The 18,323-nt window shown below is 38.8% G+C and overlaps 2 protein-coding genes across 2 annotated transcripts in view; one reads left to right on the forward strand and one right to left on the reverse strand.

The window, feature by feature from the left end:
- The window catches only part of SON (SON DNA and RNA binding protein), a 31,375-nt gene extending 28,024 nt beyond the window's left edge, over positions 1 to 3,351 (reverse strand). Inside the window, exon 1 of the mRNA XM_042781008.1 lies at positions 3,275 to 3,351. Within this exon, the coding sequence (XP_042636942.1) occupies positions 3,275 to 3,351 (77 nt within the window). The remainder of the gene's footprint in view (positions 1 to 3,274) is intronic.
- A 2,123-nt stretch (positions 3,352 to 5,474) lies between these two features.
- The window catches only part of GART (phosphoribosylglycinamide formyltransferase, phosphoribosylglycinamide synthetase, phosphoribosylaminoimidazole synthetase), a 43,344-nt gene continuing 30,495 nt past the window's right edge, over positions 5,475 to 18,323 (forward strand). Inside the window, exons 1-9 of the mRNA XM_007941273.2 lie at positions 5,475 to 5,622; positions 9,652 to 9,747; positions 10,333 to 10,507; positions 12,308 to 12,419; positions 13,493 to 13,561; positions 15,505 to 15,630; positions 16,958 to 17,045; positions 17,260 to 17,345; positions 17,563 to 17,731. Coding sequence (XP_007939464.1) covers positions 5,478 to 5,622; positions 9,652 to 9,747; positions 10,333 to 10,507; positions 12,308 to 12,419; positions 13,493 to 13,561; positions 15,505 to 15,630; positions 16,958 to 17,045; positions 17,260 to 17,345; positions 17,563 to 17,731 — 1,066 coding nt within the window. The 5' untranslated portion in view covers positions 5,475 to 5,477. The remainder of the gene's footprint in view (positions 5,623 to 9,651; positions 9,748 to 10,332; positions 10,508 to 12,307; positions 12,420 to 13,492; positions 13,562 to 15,504; positions 15,631 to 16,957; positions 17,046 to 17,259; positions 17,346 to 17,562; positions 17,732 to 18,323) is intronic.

Consider the following 18,323-nt stretch of genomic DNA (forward strand, 5'->3'; position numbering starts at 1 on the left):
TGCCTTAGGCACTATGCTACCAGAGCTCCTAAATTGAGGCTTTAGGGTTACCCTATCAGGTATTTCTCATAGGGAAGAAAAATTAGTAAGAGCCAAATCACAAACCCAAGGAAAAATATACGACCTAGCATTATGGTAGAAACTATGACCACAATAAAGCCACACCTGTGCACAGATGAATTACCTCAACAATATGCCAGTACACAAAAGTTAGCCACAGACACATTAAGTAAAAAAGAATTAACTTGTAGCCTCAGTTCAGGTTTACACTGCTAATAAAGTGCCATGAAGCCTTAAAAAGAAAAATGCATTTATGAAATTCTAACAGAAAAAAATGCTGGTATAAAGAATTTTGTTGCTTTAAAAAACTCTCAGAAAACAACTGACAATTTTCTATATACCAAGAATAAATAGATGGTCTAATGTATCTTCAATTCATAGGGCTAAAAAATTTTAAGAGACATAAATAAGAACATACTATTTATAGTTTTTACTATTTTTGTATAAACTGGCAAAACTTTTGAAAAAAATCAAATAATTCCTACTTATTCAATTTTCACTTAATTTCAATTTCAGTTAACTAAAAACACAATAATTATGATTCAATACTTGATAAAAACATCAACAGTCAAAAAACAAAAATATTCAGTAGATAAATGTTAAGGAACGTTTGGTTTTCTAAAACAATGAGTCATGTATTAAAACTTATTGACTAACTAGATGTCACACTGTTCTACATTGTTTAACTCATTCAATACTAAAAAACCTCAAAGATGCTATTTCTTAAATTTAATAAATGAATAAAATGAAGCACAGAGAACAAGAAACTTGGCTGAACATCACACAGCTGCTTAGAGATGAAGCTGGTATTCAGAACCAGCATTCTCCATACCATGAACTCTACATAACAGGAGCCCTGGTGGCACAGTCATTAAAGCACTCAGCTGAGCACCAAAAGGTTGGCAGTTTGAACTCACCAACCTCTCTGTGGGAGAATAAACCAGTGATCTGCTCCAGTAAAGACTCCAAAATACCAAACTCACTGTTACGGGGTCAATTCAGACTCACAGTGACCCCCACTGGATTTCGAAGGCTGTAAATCTTTATAGAAGCATACCACCTCATCTTCTGTGGAGCAGCTGGTGGGTTCAAACCACCACGTTTTTTGGTGAATAGTCAAACGCTGACTATACCACGACACCACCAGAGCCCCCTTCCAGTAAAGACTACTGCCCAGTTCTATGCTATCCTATAGGGTCACAATGAATCATTATCAACTCACTGATAGTGAGTTGATTTGGGTATGTAAAACCATTACATATTTTAAATATCTAAATGTCAACCTCATTACCTACACTGATACCTACCTTAAATAAGGTGGTGGTGGGGGACCGACAAAAATGGAAAATAATCCAAAATTTGTTTTTAGACTGATAATACATCTTTTTAGACTTTCTAGAGCACATCATTTTACTTTTTCCTAGCACTATAATTACATAATTACCCTTCTAAATGACCCCATGTTGAAAAATCAGAAAAGTACACTAAAAAAAAGTCAATCCATAAGGAAACTATTGTGGCTGCATCTTATCTATCATGTCTCACGACTGCTACCAGGATGCAAACTGAAATTACTAAAAAGCAATGAAAATCTCAAACCACCTAAGTAATACATCCAATAATACATTACTATAATGGAACTCTATGCAGCCATGAAAAATGTTGCAAGAGATTACCAAGAAAGTGCTAAATCAAACTTGGGTACAATGTATTAGGTGAAAATAATACAAAGAAAAATGATCTCTTGACACATAATATATGTAACACATATAACCTGTGTTATTTGCACAGGAAAAAAATAAATAGCATAACACCAATAACGATGTGGGAAGTTTTTATTTCCTTTCTCATTTATGTTTCCTAAATTTTCTACACTAAAACATTCATTTTCTAATAGAAAAACTGATTTTTAATAGTTACAAAAACAAGACTTAACTACACTAAGCAAACACTTGACTTACTGCATGCAACTATTAAAAAGTTTTCTGGGAAATTACATTTCCTTTGCTCATCTTCTCTCATAATTCTGAAAACAATAATATTATAGAATTTTTCTAAACAAATAAAAAAAAAAGTATAACGAGCAGTAACATTTCCCAATTAAAAATGTTCTAAAAACCATGTACATTGCAGAGACAACATTTTAGACAATTCTAGTAATATTTCACGCCACTGCAACAATAACTTGTTAATTTGAGTGTTTAATTCACAATTAGGTTTTCGACAGATTTTCAGATTTACAAATTGCTGCTGTTGCTCTCAATTTTTAAAATAGAAATAGCAAAAATATTTGAATTCAGAACATGTATGTGTCTCAAAATGGTTTCCCTACTTTATAAAATTATTTTATACAACGTAAAAACATTAATGCAACCATGAACACCACCACGTACTATTTTTTCTTTTGAATAAACAATTCTCTTTGGAAATCTCTTCCCTTTTAATTTTCGTAGAACCAAACATAAACTCCGCAACGTGTAACAGTGTCAATGAAAGTAGCGTGTGGATCCAACATGTCAATTGGGGCAGGAGTGGCAAGAAAAATCCTATCTACACACAAAACGTACTTTCCACAAGCTAAAATTAGTATCCCAAAGTCCTCTACTATCCTCATCTGGAATATTTTGACAAAACAGGTGAACGATTGAAGCTATTTTAACTTAAATCTTATTCATTAGAATGTTGCCAAATAGAAGTCGTAAGACACTAGGGCCCGAATAATCTAATTAATGAATGCTGACTCCCAAACGGTCTGAAGCTTACAATAACAAAGCGGATTTAAGATTACTCAAGAAACGGCCGTTGGAGACCCTTTCCGGTCACCTGCACCGGCCGGAGAAATCCGCGGAAACCGAGAGGGGGGAGGGGAAATGCGGCGGAGGAGGAGCTGAGGGAGGAAGTAGGCCCGTCCGTAGTGGACAACCGGGCCTACAAGTCGCTAAAGCGAAAGGGGTGGCAAAGCCGAGAGAAGGACAAGCATCTAACTCGGTTCTGGTTGAAGGAGCCTGAGGTTACCTCAGAAAGGGCGAAGTTCCTCGCAGGAAAGGAAAGAACGGATGGGGGAGGGGAAGCCGGAAAATGGATCCCAGGCCCAGGCGGGGCTGTAGCGGGGCCTTAGCTGAAGAACGACAACGTCTCTGAAATAACGCGATATGAAAATCTGCATCGGGCCCCAACGGTCCCTTAGGAGCACAAGAGACTGGGAAGCATTTACCTGGAAAGTTCTTGTTGAATTTCCCGGAATTTACTGACCACGAAAGACCTAAAAATCTGCTCGATGTTGGTCGCCATGGCGTCCGCTCCGTTCTCTCAGCTCCTCCTCGCTAGTCCTCCAGGCTCCCAGCATGCCTCGGGAGGCGGCGCTGCGTCCAGTTCCGTCTCTCGCCTTCTTCATTGGCTCCTGTAACAGCGACGGTACTAGCACGCTTCACCTTGGAGCCAATCAGTGAGCACGACTCCGCTTTCCTCCGTTGTTCTGAGCGGCTGGGGTACAGCTGCTGACGTTTGCGCCGCGCACAACTATGTCCGCCATGTTAGTGTCTGACGCAGGCGCCATTACAGGAAAAACCTCTCCTGGGGGCGACTGTCTACTTAAGTAGTTGGTACCCAGCAGTGTTGTGAGGGGCCTTATAGGTATACTTAGCAACTAAATGCATGAGATTAAGTGCTATGAAGAAAGGGAGCAAAAAGCGGCAGTATGTTTTGTCACAGGCCTTTTAAGCATTCCCAAGTGGTGCCAAGTTTTCCTCAAGGAGATGCTTCTAGGAAAGAACTTGTCGGCCCCCAGCCCTATCGTGTGAATACTGAGAATACATTTTCACCCCTCTGCCTCCCGTCGCATCCTATCCTTGGCCTCAATTTCTTAGCTAAAGTCCGTAAGTTCCGCACGACTGCTTTCAAAACTTAGGATATTCTAGACTCATCAGGAGCCAGGCGTGTGGGCTTTTCACAGTAGATGGTTAGTTCAGACTCATGTTAGCAACATACAATAACTTAAACTTCTGTTTAGCATTTGGGAGCTCTCCCTCGAAGTTGAGGAGGCTGTGGAGAGCTGAGAAATTGAAAACCACCCAATTTTACAATGTTACAAATAAAGGTACAAGTGTTTCCTGTCTTTGGTCAAATACAGACTCAAGCCGCTCCCGGGGGCGGGAACCACAAAGGATTACCTAGCCTGCGCAAGGACCAAGAGCCAAGCAGACCAATGAGGAGGAAGCGCCAGACACGAGGAGGGGAGGGGCACGGGGCAGCGGCGGGTGTGCGCCGGATACTGGTTGAACGATTTCCGCCAAGCGGAACCCAGGGCTGTGAGGGCACCGCCGTGTTTGCAAGTGGGAGCAAGGGTAACTGTGTGTTGGTGCGTAATCGAGTCCCCTCTATTCTTAAATAACGCACATTTTTGCTTGGTGTGGGTGTTTAATGTCAGGAGTGAAGTAAAACTGTAGAAAATGATTTGGTTGTAGACATTTTCATCTTTATTTCTGAATATGATGAGTAGGGGTTGGCCACGTGCTTCTCACTTGGGATTAACTGGGTTTTAACATTCGATCTATCATTTTTGCTTTTTAGGATGTTAGGGCTTTACCTTTTTTGTATATTTCTGTTTTTTATGTTATACACTTAAGTCGATGTACCCATTTTACCATGTTTTCTTGTTATATACCTATTGTCTCCAGCAGATTACTAAGTCCACTTTTGTCATTGATTTCTGTTATTATTAAATGAATCTTTTGAAATAGCTTATCTGGCTCTCTTGTGCTCATTAAAAATTATTGACTTAAGATATGAGGCAACTAGGATCTCTGGTAGCATAGTGCCTAAGGCACTTGACTGCTAACCAGAAGGCTGGCGGTACAAACCCACCAGCCACTCCTTGGAAGGAAGATGGGGAGATGGGGCAATCTACTTCCGTAGTGATACTGCCTCGAAACCCAAGGAGGGGTCGCTATGAGTCGGTCAGACGCCATGGCATATAACAACAACAACATGAGGCAACTGAGGCCCAAGGATAGTTAAGTTGCTCAAGGACTCCTGGCTGATAAGTGGTGGAGTCTCAACCCAAACCCAGGCAGTCTGGCTCTGGAGCTGTGACTGCTAACCTCCCTGGTGCAGCTAGCTTCCAACTAGGTAACCCTGTTTCAGTGATAAACTAATGAAAAAAATATTCCTTCACTGCTCCTCTTACTCCAGGTAAACGCATTATTTTATTTAGATTTAAACATATGTTTCTTTCAGATATTTTAGTACATGTGCCTTCATTTGAAAATACCTATCTTATCTTTGTGAGTACAGTCATTTCTTAATTTATTAATCCTAATTTTCTATTCAAAAATGAATCATTGGGTTCATTTGCAAGTCATGATTTCTAAAAGATATATTCTAAAAAGCAACTGTGTTTTTTCTCTCTGCAGACAACAATGGGAACCCGAGTGCTTGTAATTGGCAGTGGAGCAAGGGAACATGCTCTGGCCTGGAAACTTGCACAGTCTAATCATGTAAAAGAAGTGTTGGTTGCTCCAGGAAATGCCGGCACTGCCTGCTTTGAAAAGATTTCAAATGCTGGTAATTGTTTTAACATAGGGAATAGTAGTTATTATTCATGGTAAAGTGTCAACCACTTCTGTCCTATATAATACAAAGGAAAGATTGCTATGATTTTGTCAACCTTGAAATTTACATAGTAATTTGAATACTTGGATATGTAGTAAACTTAAGGCATCCTACTCTTCTGAATATGGCAATTTTTTCTCAAAGTATTTTAAACCTGTAACTGATAAAATACATGAAGAAAATAACAAGTACCTAATAAAGGTTAGAGGCATTTTGATGTCTGTTTTTGGAAATGAAAGTTGAATAGTGTTCTCAAAATAAGAATCCTGGCAATTCTAACTCTGTAATATATAGAGATTTCAACTGTTATCTCTTCCACTGATGTTTAAAAAAAAAAAAAAGTCACTTTATTCACTACACACACACTACATTAAACTCTTCAGTGGCTTCCCATGGCAATTAGAATAAAATCCAAACTTTTTATCTTACAAAGCCCTTTGTGATCTGGCTTCCTCATGCTTTTCCAATGTGATCTTTTTGGGTGAAAGTTTGCAGAACAAATTCACTTTCCATGCAGCAGTTCACATACATTTTGTCTCATGATATTGACTACAATTTATCCCAATGCAACAGCTCCCCTTCCACTTCCTCCCAATAGTTACCTCTTCCCAGTGTCAATTCCTCCATGTACTCCTGCCCCCTGAGCTGTCTTCCTGTATATAAACAGCCCTTCTTTCTCCCATGATTGTTCTAAGAAGTGTATCTATCTGAGGTAAATGTTCAACTCATATGCCTGTCTTTTGTTTGGCTTGAAGCCACAGGTGTGTGTTCAATTCCAGACCTGAAGGGCAGCTAGGGGCCATAGTTTCAGTTGTTCCACTAGCCTCTATCACACCAGCAAACCTGGTCCCTCCTGGTTTTTGTTTGTGGGTGGGTTTTTTTTTTTTTTTTGATGAATGATTTTGAGTTTTGTTCCACATTGTTCACCCCCTCTATCTAGGATCTCCTACATGGATCCCCCTCCAACTGGTTGACAGTGGTAGCTGGGCACCATCTAGTTCTTCTGGTCTCATAGTTGTATAGGCTGCGGATTGTGTGGTGTACCAGTCACTAGGACTAATTGTTTCCATGAATCTTTGGTTTTCTTCATTCTTCTTTGCTCTGGACAAAGAGAGACCCATCAATGCATCTAAATGGCTGCTTGCAAGCTTTTAAGATCCCAGTTGCTACTCGCCAAAGTAGGTGGTGGAACAGTGTGTTACGTAGTATGTTATGCCAATTAAGCTTGATGTCCCCTGCGACTGTGGTCCCAAGCCCACCAGTTTAACTACTTGGTCCCTCTGGGTAGCTGGCTGTGACCAAGAAATGACTACAACCTTGTCCCTTGTCAGCTCTACTATACACCTGGGAATTCAGATCATACAAATAAACTTCTAGGACCATTGTCTGCCAACCCTACACATACATGGTCTCGGTATACTCCCTGCTTCATAGACATACCTTATAGGTTAGCCTGTCCACCCATCTATACACCCGTATACCCATGTTTGCCTTCACTGACAATGCAATACTGTATGTGCAAAAGGGTTCATCTTTGTTGTCTGTACCTCCATGTACCTCTCTATGTCTTCCTCTTCCTCAGTGCCACCATGTTGGTCACTCACATTGGATACATTGCCCTTCTCCTCACCCAAATCAATACTTACCTCTACTTATCTGTTTTGTTTTTTATATCCCTTTTTTTTCTTTTCTTTGTGCTTCGTCCTTGCTGTCCTGCCAGTTTTCCAAACAAAGCTGGCTTAGATTTAGCATTTGTTGTCACCCACTGGTTTGCTTGACTTCTGATCATTCATGCCTCAACTTAAATTTTACCTCTCAGAGAGACTTTCCCTTGAAGTTTCTAACCATAACGAGTTTCCATCCTCACTTAGTTTATTTTCTGTCATAATCTGTTTACTTTTGTTTTTTCTTAACCTTTCTATTGTCTGTCTCCTTTTCCTCCACTAAAATGTCAGCTACTTGAAGGCAAGCAATTAGGACTTGTCTGTCTTACTTTGCATTGTGTCTACACTGTCGTACTTTTTGGGAGAACATAGATCCAACAAGCTAAGAAGTACAAGAAGATAGTTGGATATGTTAAAAATTAAAAAAAAAAAAAACTACCATTAAGTCGATTCCGACTCATACCGACCCCCATTGGGTTTATGAGGCATTAATCTTTATGGAAGTAGATTGCTCCATTTTCCTTCAGCAGAGCGGTTGGTGGGTTTAAACTGCCAACCTTCTGCATAGTGGCACTGCACCACCAGAGCTCTTAGTTGTATGCATAAAACCAAAAATAATAAGAAAAAGACAAATAAGAAAATATCTGCTTTTCTGGGTTATTAGCTCTTAGTGTGAGGTGTTATATCTGTTCACTAAAGAACTGGTATGCTCTATTTAGATGTAATTGAGATTTTCATGCTGCCCATCAAAATCTCCCAGGATTGTCCTGAGGCAGCTACCAAGGTTAGGTATGTACTCTTGGATTTTCTGCACTAATGCTGATGTACTCAGCACAGTTATATGTGGAGCTATTAACACAAGGTACGTGGTACTCTATCCCTACCTCAGGCAGACGATTCCTGTAGATTAAGAACTTACTATTATTCCTGGAAATGTACCTTACCTATCACAAATCCTATATCTTGTGCCCTGTAACTGTACAGAGTGATTCAAGATTTCAGCCAGTTCAGGAGTGGTAGTTCAGATGTAGTGAAGCAGGAGAGCACCCATGGGACTTAAGCTCAGTATGTGGCTGATGCTACTGCTGATTACTTAGAACCCCATCAGAAAAGAAAATATACCTGGTATGTAGGTTGGAGATGGGAGCTCTGATGGTGTAGTGGTGAAGGCATTCAGCTGCTAACCAAAAGATTAGTGGCTTGAGCCTGCCAGCGGATCTGTAGAATAAAGATGAGGCTGTCTGCTTCCATAAAGATGTACAGCCTTAGAAACATAGGTCAATTCAACTCTTGTATAGGATTGCTATGAGTCAATCTACTAGACAGTGGGTTTGGTTTGATAAGTTTGGAGTGGAGAGCTAGGCCTTACCTAAAATCATTATTTGGTTCTTAGCTTTAACATCATTACCTCAGAGAGGACCAAAGTGACTCAATTAAAAATAGCCTCTGAATTCACTTCATACTACATTTGCTTAATGAGTTCACACCTGGTAGTTTCTCATTTGGATATTTATTCAACTTTCCCACAGTGGAATGCAAACTTATTAAGTGTGGGTACCTTATTGGTATTAATATCTTAACCTCAATGCCTAGGGTAGTACCTGCAAAATGTTTGTTAGTTGCCATCGAGTTGTCCTGCAATTAATGGCTATACCATGCATGATGGGACAAAAGGTCTTGTGCCATCTCCAAGATCAGATCCATGGGGTTTTCACTGGGTGATTTTCAGAAGTTGTTTGCCAGGCACACATGTTGTATGCCATCAAGTCTGTTCCAACTCAGTGGCACTATACAACACAGTACAACTGACCCATAGGATTTCCTGGACTGTATTACTTAGGGAGCAGGTTGCCAGATCTTTTCTCCTTATAAAATGGTGGAGTTTGAAATGCCAACCTTTCAGTTGGGTGCCAAGCACTTAACCATTGCATAGTCATGACTTCTACTTAACACATGGTGGGGTCTTAAATAATCTTAATTAAATGACATGAAAAGACCAGTCCTGGGTACATTCTGTGATGTACTTTCTGTTTACTGTGCAGTCAGCACTGGTGACATGAACAGCATAGTTAAGAGATTATGGCTCTTTCTTATGTTAACAGGTACTTTCCTCAAGCTAGCTACAGTGATGGCAGAAAGTTGAGCTTTTTTGCTTAGCCTAATGCTCTCTATTCTGAATTTCTCGTGATGAAACTATGTAACAGTAAAACCAACAGTTAACAGGCATACCAAATTACAGTACTGAATTTTTAGCTTTACACTTAGTTAACTTAAAAAATGTTTGTGAATGACTTGGGTTGTTTTGTTTCCTTGACAGCTATCTCAATCAGCGATCACATTGTCCTTGCTCAATTCTGTAAAGATGAGAAAATTGAATTTGTAGTTGTTGGACCAGAGGCACCTCTGGCTGCTGGTAAAGTTCATTTTTGTTTGTTACAGTATGTGCAGTACCGACAGAAGATTAAAGATCATTTAATCTGATTCAGTTTTTTAGATGTTTGGTTTGGTTGGTATGTGATGAGAGCTTCTAATATAATGTACCATTGAAAAGAAATTTCACCCTTCTGAAATTTATGCATTCTAGATTATTTTTCTAACACAATAATGTGATGAATGCAAGATCAGATTTGTGACCATAGGAAAAGTTGTGTGTGTGCTCTTATCTCCTGAATTTTACCACCTTTGAATAACTATAACATAGGTATAAGGTAGAAAAAGTTGACTGGGTTCAGTCCTTAGTTTCATCCTGTTTTATTCTGATGCCCATTTAACAATCCATATAATTGAATGTAACATAACATTAGGATTTGAATCATGTTAGTAACATTTTTGTTTACATTTTGTAGATAACTTGAAAACAGTTATTCTCTGTCACCAGTCATCTGCTTTGTCTAGCTGAGCCTTGAAATGGAGATTTAGTCTAATCCTAATTCATCTTCAGTGTGAAAAGCCCCTGGAGAGGCCTTGGTTCATTTAAGACTCCTTGTTTCCTCAATAGGAATTGTTGGGAACTTGACATCTGCAGGTGTGCGATGCTTTGGCCCTACCGCAGAAGCAGCTCAGTTAGAGGCCAGCAAAAGGTTTGCCAAAGAGTTTATGGATCGACACGGAATCCCCACTGCAAAATGGAGAGCATTCACCAAACCTGAAGAGGCCTGCAGCTTCATCGTGAGGTAGATGAAAGGCTGCCTAGGAAAGGGCAATTGTTTTATCATATTTAAATAACAGTTCATCTGGGTCCTTAACCTAAGTCATAGTTTTATAGGAAAATGATTATGGGGGGCAGGGGGATACACAATAAATACTAGGTAGGTTGTCTTTTCCAACATCAAAATAAAATGGAATTCTATACACCTGTATTATTTATATGATTTTGTGACCTTGCAGATAGATAATTTTATATATAGATAACTTTATATATATATATGTATGTATGTATATATATATGTATTGCTACTGAGTAGTTCCTAAGGGAAAGAAGGTACTTTTAATTCTGCAGTTGTGTCCTCTTTTCACAACCAAATCAACAATCACAGTGACATTTTATCATAAATAATAAACCAGAGTGAAGAATTACCATGTCATCTTTGGTTACCACCACATCAGTTTGAAATCTTTAAAATCCTTTGTTCTCTACAATAGACTCAAAAACTCTAAATCCTTTTTTAAAAAAAGGACCACATTTGCTAGTCTGATAGAGCTTGATGGAACCACTCAGACTATGGCCCCTAGTTGCCCTTCAGGTCTGGAATTGAACCCACTCCTGTGGCTTCCAGCCAAACAAAAGACAGGTATATGAGCTGAACGTTTACATTAGGTAGATACACTCCTTGGAGAGGTCAATCATGGGAGAATAGAAGGGCTCTGTATGCATAAGGAGACAGCTTGCAGGGCAGGAGTGCATCAGAGGAAAGGATACAGGGAAGAGGTAACTATGGGGAAGAAGTAGGAGAGGAACTGTTACATTGTGGTAAATTGTAATCAATGTCATGAGACAAAGTGTATGTGAGCTGCTGTATGGAAAGTGAATTTGCTCTGTAGACTTTCACCCAAATCACAATAAAAATTTAAAAAAAAAAAACACCTTTGTTCTCTAATGTGGAAAACATTGCACAGTTAGTGAATGTTAGCAGGCACATGTTTTTGCTGACACTGCTCCCTGATATTTGTAGTTTGTTTTGTGTGGTATTTTTTTGTTTGTTTATTTTTCATTTGTATCAATTTCATTCCTTACATTGATTCTATAGGTTTCTTAGATACTGACTATGATCATTTAGTAGTAGTAGCTAGATGCCCTAGGTAAGTAACAGTTTTGTTAACTGGGATAAGTCCATATCCCCAGTCCCAGTCAAAGAAGAAACTGCTGACAGCAGGTTGTTCTGTTTGTTTGTTTGTCTTTTAATGTGGACTCTCAGAAATGGTCTGCTTCTGCATCCTCTAATTTGTCTTGCTATCTAGTAGCATGGTACCTAAGGCATTTGACTGCTAACCAGAAGGCTGGTGGTTCAAACCCACCAGCCACTCCTCGGAAGGAAGACTGGGCAATCTACTTCCATAGTGATACAGACTCGGAAACCCAAGGAGGGGTCCTTGTGAGTCGGATCCGACTTGACAGCAGTGAGTTTTTATCATAGCCAAATCTTCTAAGTGAATATGAATAGGATTGACTACTTTGTATTGTAAAGATCTTTCCATGTCCACTCGCTACATCTGTCTGTATTCTTCTTACAGAGATTTTTTTTCATCAGCAGAAAGAATCTGTGCGATGTCATAATAAGTGAGAAAAGGAAAATTGAATGTTATACTTGCAGCTATAAGAAATTGCATAGGAAAAAAATCCTCTTAGGAAGGTGCATCAGAATTGCAATATGCAACTGTTGTTGCTGTAGCCTATCATTACAAAATCCCGAAGCATTTTAGAAATTGGAATTGTAAGGATTTGTTGGGTATTAAAGTTTAATCTGTCTTCATAGTGCAGACTTCCCAGCTTTGGTTGTGAAGGCCAGTGGTCTTGCTGCTGGGAAAGGGGTGATTGTTGCAAAGAGCAAAGAAGAGGCCTGCAAAGCTGTACAGGAGATCATGCAGGTAGGTTGATTCTTCTGGAAAGGTTTAGTTTTCTATTCACACTGGGTGAATAATTTTTTAAAAAAGTTATATGTATGTATATAACCAAATATTTGCCATTTTAGCATTTCTTATATGTACAGTTCAATGACATTAATTACATTTGTAGTGTTTTTCAACCATCACCACTGTTTCCAAATTTTTCCATCACTGTTAATAGAAGCTCAGTGTTCCCTAAATAATGAGTTGTTCCTTTTTTCCCTTCCCTCCCATCTATCCCTGGTAGCCACTTTTAAACTTCACTTTCTATATACTTGCCTATTCTAGATAATTCACAAGTAGGATTATTTGATATTTATTCTTTTGGGTAAATGCTCTAAATGTTCCTCAAGATGGGGCAAACTCATATAGCAAAGAAAGGTAATTTATTTTTCACAATGGTATATAGTATAATCCATCTCTATAAAAGACTATTATATATCTGTACTGATGGCAAAATCTGACTCAGTTCTTTAAAAGTAAGTTCTAGATCCTTTGTTATCTGCTGCTGAAAATAAAGAAAATCTTCAGACTGTAGAACATACAAGTAAATTCTGAAATTAGCCATGAGGACAAAAGTATTTGTCCTGTGTATCCCACATCTAAGAGAAGGGAAGCAATGAATTAATATACTTAGTTTTTCTTTCATGTTCCATCTTGGTTGCGGGTATTTTTTCCCTTGTACAAATTTAATTTCAGAGGCATGTGTTAGTATAATTATAGTATAATAGGCAAACATACCTAGTTACAATCAGGAGAAAAAAGATTACATGGCAATAATGAAAACATTTATTTTCCTGTTAGCTTATTTAAACTTAAAAGCCAAATCTCAGGAAAATATCAGTGATGTAGTCATTTCATCTGTGCCAATGCAAGCATTGTATCATTGCCACATTAAAAGCATGTGTTCATGTTTTCCTTTGAGGCTTTTAGAAAGGCAAGTAAGGCATATTGGTTCATGATACAGATGATACAAAATAACGGAAAGCAGCCAAGTAAATAGTAAAAGCTTAGAAATTTACTGAGCTTTTTTTGTTGTTAAAACCTACAATTAGGACAAAGCTTTTGGAGAAGCTGGAGAAACAGTTGTCATTGAAGAACTTCTTGAAGGAGAAGAGGTGTCTGTACGTATATTCCTCTTTTTTGGCTTTTAGAGCATATAAGAAGCTATGTTATCTGACTTATGAGCCACCCTAAAGACTTGATTTACTCCATCAGTTACTAAGAAATTTGTATGTATTCATATTTTGAATGCATAAGATAAAAGAACTTAACCTTTCTTAATCATCTCTCCTGTACAGGCAGGGTACATTGACTTATACCATACATTATTGAGGGTCTAGATTAATCCAAACATTCATGCTTTTTGTTTGACATTTTTTCTTTTACTTTTTGTTTTACTTTTGTGATTTGGGTGAAAATTTACAGAGCAAATTCATTTTTCCATACAGCACATGATACACATTTTGTTTCATGTCGTTGATTACAAGTTCCCCACTGTATAGCAGCTCTCTTCCCACTTTCTCCCAGTAGTTACCTCTTCCCTGTGTCTTTCCCTTCCGTACACTCCTGTCCCCCCAGCTATCTCCCTGTGCAAACACTGCCCTTCTGTTCTCTCAAGATTTGATCACTCTAAGGAGTATATCTAACTCACTGCCGTCAAGTCGAGCCCGACTCATAGCAACCACTCCTTGGGTTTCCAAAGTGTTATCACTACGGAAATAGATCGCCCAGCCTTCCTTCTGAGGAGTGGCTGGTGGGTTTGAACTGCCAGCCCTCTGGTTAACAGTCACATTCCTTAGGCACTGTGCTGCCAGAGCTCCTAAGGAGTGTATGTACCTGATGTAAATGTTCACCCTATATGCCTGTCTGTTGTTTGGCTGGAAGCAACAGGAGTGAGTTCAGTTCCAGACCTGAAGGGTATCTAGGAGCCAGGCTCTATCAGACCAGTAAACCTGGTCTTTTTTTATGATTTTGAGTTTTGTTCAACATTGTTCTCCCACTCTATCCAGGATCTCCTACACTGATCCCTTTCTGAATGGTTGACAGTGGTATCTAGATACCATCTAGCTCTTCTGGTCTCATGGTCATATTGGCTGAGGACCGCATGGTCTACTAGTCCCTTTGACAAATTGTTTCCATTCATCTTTAGTTTTCTTCATTTTTCTTTGCTCTGGACAAGGAAAGACCCATTGTTGCATCTTGATGGCCACTTGCAAGCTTTTAAGACCCCAGTCACTGCTCACCAAAGATGTAGAACAGTGCTTTTGTATAGTATGTTATGTCAGTTGAGTTGGATGATCCTGAGCCCATGGGTCCAACTACTTGCTCCCTCAGGGTTGTTGGCTGTAGCCAAGAAGCTATCATAACTTTGCCCCTTGTTGGCTCTATAATCTATTTGGACGTTCTTCCAGCGCATACAGATATGTCCGTACAGGCATAAGGCCTAAGGCATTTGACTACTGACCAGAGGGCTAGTGGCTCAAAACCACCAGCCACTCCTCGGAAGGAAGATTGGGCAGTCTATTTCCATAGCGATACTGCCTCTAAGGGAGGGAGTTCACTGTAAGTCAGATCTGACTCGACAGCAATGAGTTTGGGGTTTTTGGTTTAACCTTATATATGGTCATTGGTATATTCCCTTTTGCCTAGACGTACCTGACCTTTCACCCTGTCTACCCATCTATTTACCCATAGATTAATGTTTGTTATCACTAACAACACAGTATATGTAATCACGTAGTTTCTTACGTAGTGAATAGTTGAATACAGTCATCATAAATAAAATTTTGATGCCAAGAAGCTTAAAATTGAAATGTTTTATTTTGAGAGTAGCTTGATTTTTCCTTACCCTAGCTGAAAAATTACAGATACTTCATAAGTCAAATATATAAGATCCCTGGTTCTTGATATGTGTCACTTAGGGTTATTTTTTTAAATTCATTGTACTTCAAATAAAAAAACTCTTCCTCTAGGAATAGGTAAGGTCTATGTAATTTACATTAGTAAATTACTTTTTTACTTTCCTGGCCCTTAACATAAGTGAACTGTTTTGTTTTTTCTGTAGTGTCTGTGTTTCACTGATGGACGAACTGTGGCCCCCATGCCCCCAGCACAAGACCATAAGCGATTGCTGGAGGGAGATCTCGGCCCCAACACAGGAGGCATGGGAGCCTATTGTCCAACACCACAGGTACATCTCAGAGGCCCCAGCTGGAGTTCAGTAATAATTGATCTTCTCAAAGAGCACATAGTTCATCCTTTTCTTCCTGGGGTTTTTGTTTTGTTTTATTTTGTTTTTCCTGCACATTATGTTGGTAATCAACAGGTTCGTTTTTCTATTAAATGGAAAATATCTCTTCTGGTCTTATTTCATGGGGAATCACTGTTGTGGTTAGTGACCATGACTCTACAACTCTCCTTTTCTGAAAGCCTTTGAAGAACTAAGCCAATTAAATAGATCCTCCCAACCCTTTTTTCCTACCCTTTTTCCTTTTTAATCCATGGGAGGTTAGTACAGTCTAGAATTATCTTTTATTCATCTTTAGATAATCGGGGCCCAGGACATAAGTTTTCAGTAAGTGTGTGACTTTAATATAAATTATCTATGAGTTGAACTTTGAGAATTAAATTTATGTGCTCAAATTTGTAAATATACTTGTGTGTGAACTGTGCATAGAATGTGTACTGGATGGATTACAAAGGATCCTCAGGGTCAGAGAAGTCTTTTTTTCCCCGCATTATTACACGTCAGGAAACTATTTTGAGTGAGCTTTTTTTAAGGTTGTATGCTTTTGAAAATCTGTAGGTTTAATGGTAAGAGGTGAGTTAACAGCTTACTCCTGAAATGGAGGCTGTCACTATTTTTGGTTGACATAAACATATAATAAGTATATAATTTAGTAAACATAACATTCAGATTCTGCTTGCTAATTTACCACCGCCAAAATTAATCCAAATCCACTGCCATCAAGTTAATTCCAACTCACAGTGACTCCCATTGGGTTTCTAAGGTGGAAAATCTACAGAAGTAGCTTGCCCCATCTTCTCTCTGCAGAGCACCAGGTGGGTTTGAACAGCCAGCCTTCTGGTTAGCAGTCAAATGCCTTAGGCACTGTGCCCCCAGAGCTCCTTTCCCAGAGAACTTACTACTTAAAAAATTTTAATTGTATTTGGTAAGGTATTGAGGAAATAGTAAGAAAAGGAAAGGGTGTATGTGTACCCATATGTGTGTACAAATAGGCACTAGAGGCATGGAGAAAGTAGTGCTGCCATTTACTAGCTGTAAGTCCTTTAAATATGGAGAATGTTTTACCTCTCAAAGCTCTTTTCTGTCTAGAAAAATAATGATAGGGTCAGTGTGAGGATTTTAAAAGTTTATGGATATGAATGCTCAGCCCATTTTAGGTAGTCAATAAATGATAGTTCTCATCTTCCCCTTTCATGTTCCAGGTGGTTCTGCTTAAAATGAATTTTGTCTTTAATATTGATTGCATTTACATATTTCTGTATATTCACAGGTTTCTAAGGATTTGTTACTAACAATTAAAAATACCATTCTTCAGAGAACAGTGGATGGCATGCATAAAGAGGGTACTCCGTACACAGGTAAGCACTTTGATATTATGGACATTATTTATAGAGTAACTTTATAACTTAGGCAAAACTGCTTTTCTACCTTCGGTTTTCACCACCTTATAACTGACCATTATAAAATTTGTTATGTTTATGCTAGAACTTTAAGTGTTAGAAGTTTATGTTCTAGACTTCATAGTCCCGAAACAATGTCTTCATTATAGATTTCCTTTTTTTTTAAATGAAGGTATTTTGTATGCTGGTATAATGCTGACCAAGTATGGGCCAAAAGTTCTGGAGTTTAATTGCCGTTTTGGTGACCCAGAGTGCCAAGTGGGTAACATTAATATTATTGTTTTTATAAATAAACATAAAATAATAAAGTGTTAATTTGTAGGAGACCTGTGTTGTTTTTTTATTTCAGGATATATCATCCTAGAAATAATCACCTTTGGAAAATATATGCAAATTCTGCTTGTATCCCAGTGAATGGAATATCTAAGGAAAATTAAAATTTATCTCAATTGCTCTGTTGATTGTGTTTGTCCAGGTAATCCTCCCACTTCTTAAAAGTGATCTTTATGAAGTTATCCAGTCCACCTTAGATGGCCTTCTCTGCACAGCTTTGCCCATTTGGCTGGAAAACTGCACTGCCATCACTGTTGTCATGGCAAGTAAAGGCTATCCTGGAGACTACACCAAGGGTGTGGAGATCACAGGTGAATATCATTGAGCAAGAAGGTGACTGACAGTATGACAAATGACCAGTGCCACCTTAGGTTCCCTGCCCATGCTAACACCCTGCACCTTTTTAATTGTATGAAACCATTCAGAACCTTTCAGGAGTCCTTAGCCACATTGCTTATTGGATGTATGGGTTCAAATATCTGAAATTACTGTGTTTGAAGAGCTGCCATCCATTTACCTTCCTGTACAAGGAGACCTAAGTGAGCCTCAACAAAGTTCCAGAAAATCACCTAGTATGGATTTTTACTTCCACCCACCCAGTGCAAGGGAAATAATGGCAAGGTATAAGGGTCAGAGGAACATTAATGTTAACTTTATCACTAAAGTACATTTTATAGGTATAATCTCTGAATGAGCACAGATATATATAACCTGTGATTTGACTCCCCCAGTTTGCAATGCACCCAGTAGTCCATGGTGGTTGTGTGCTGTTGACTTCATCAACTCATAGTGACTATGCAGGACAGGGTACAACTACCTCATAGAGTTTCCTAGGCTGTAATCTTTGCAGGAGCAGATCGCCAATTCTTTTCTACCACAGAGGGGCTGGTGCATTTGAACCAC

The sequence above is a fragment of the Orycteropus afer genome, unplaced genomic scaffold, assembly GCF_000298275.1.
Source record: "Orycteropus afer afer isolate SDZICR_OR568_19922 unplaced genomic scaffold, OryAfe1.0 scaffold00078, whole genome shotgun sequence".
NCBI lineage: Eukaryota > Metazoa > Chordata > Mammalia > Tubulidentata > Orycteropodidae > Orycteropus > Orycteropus afer.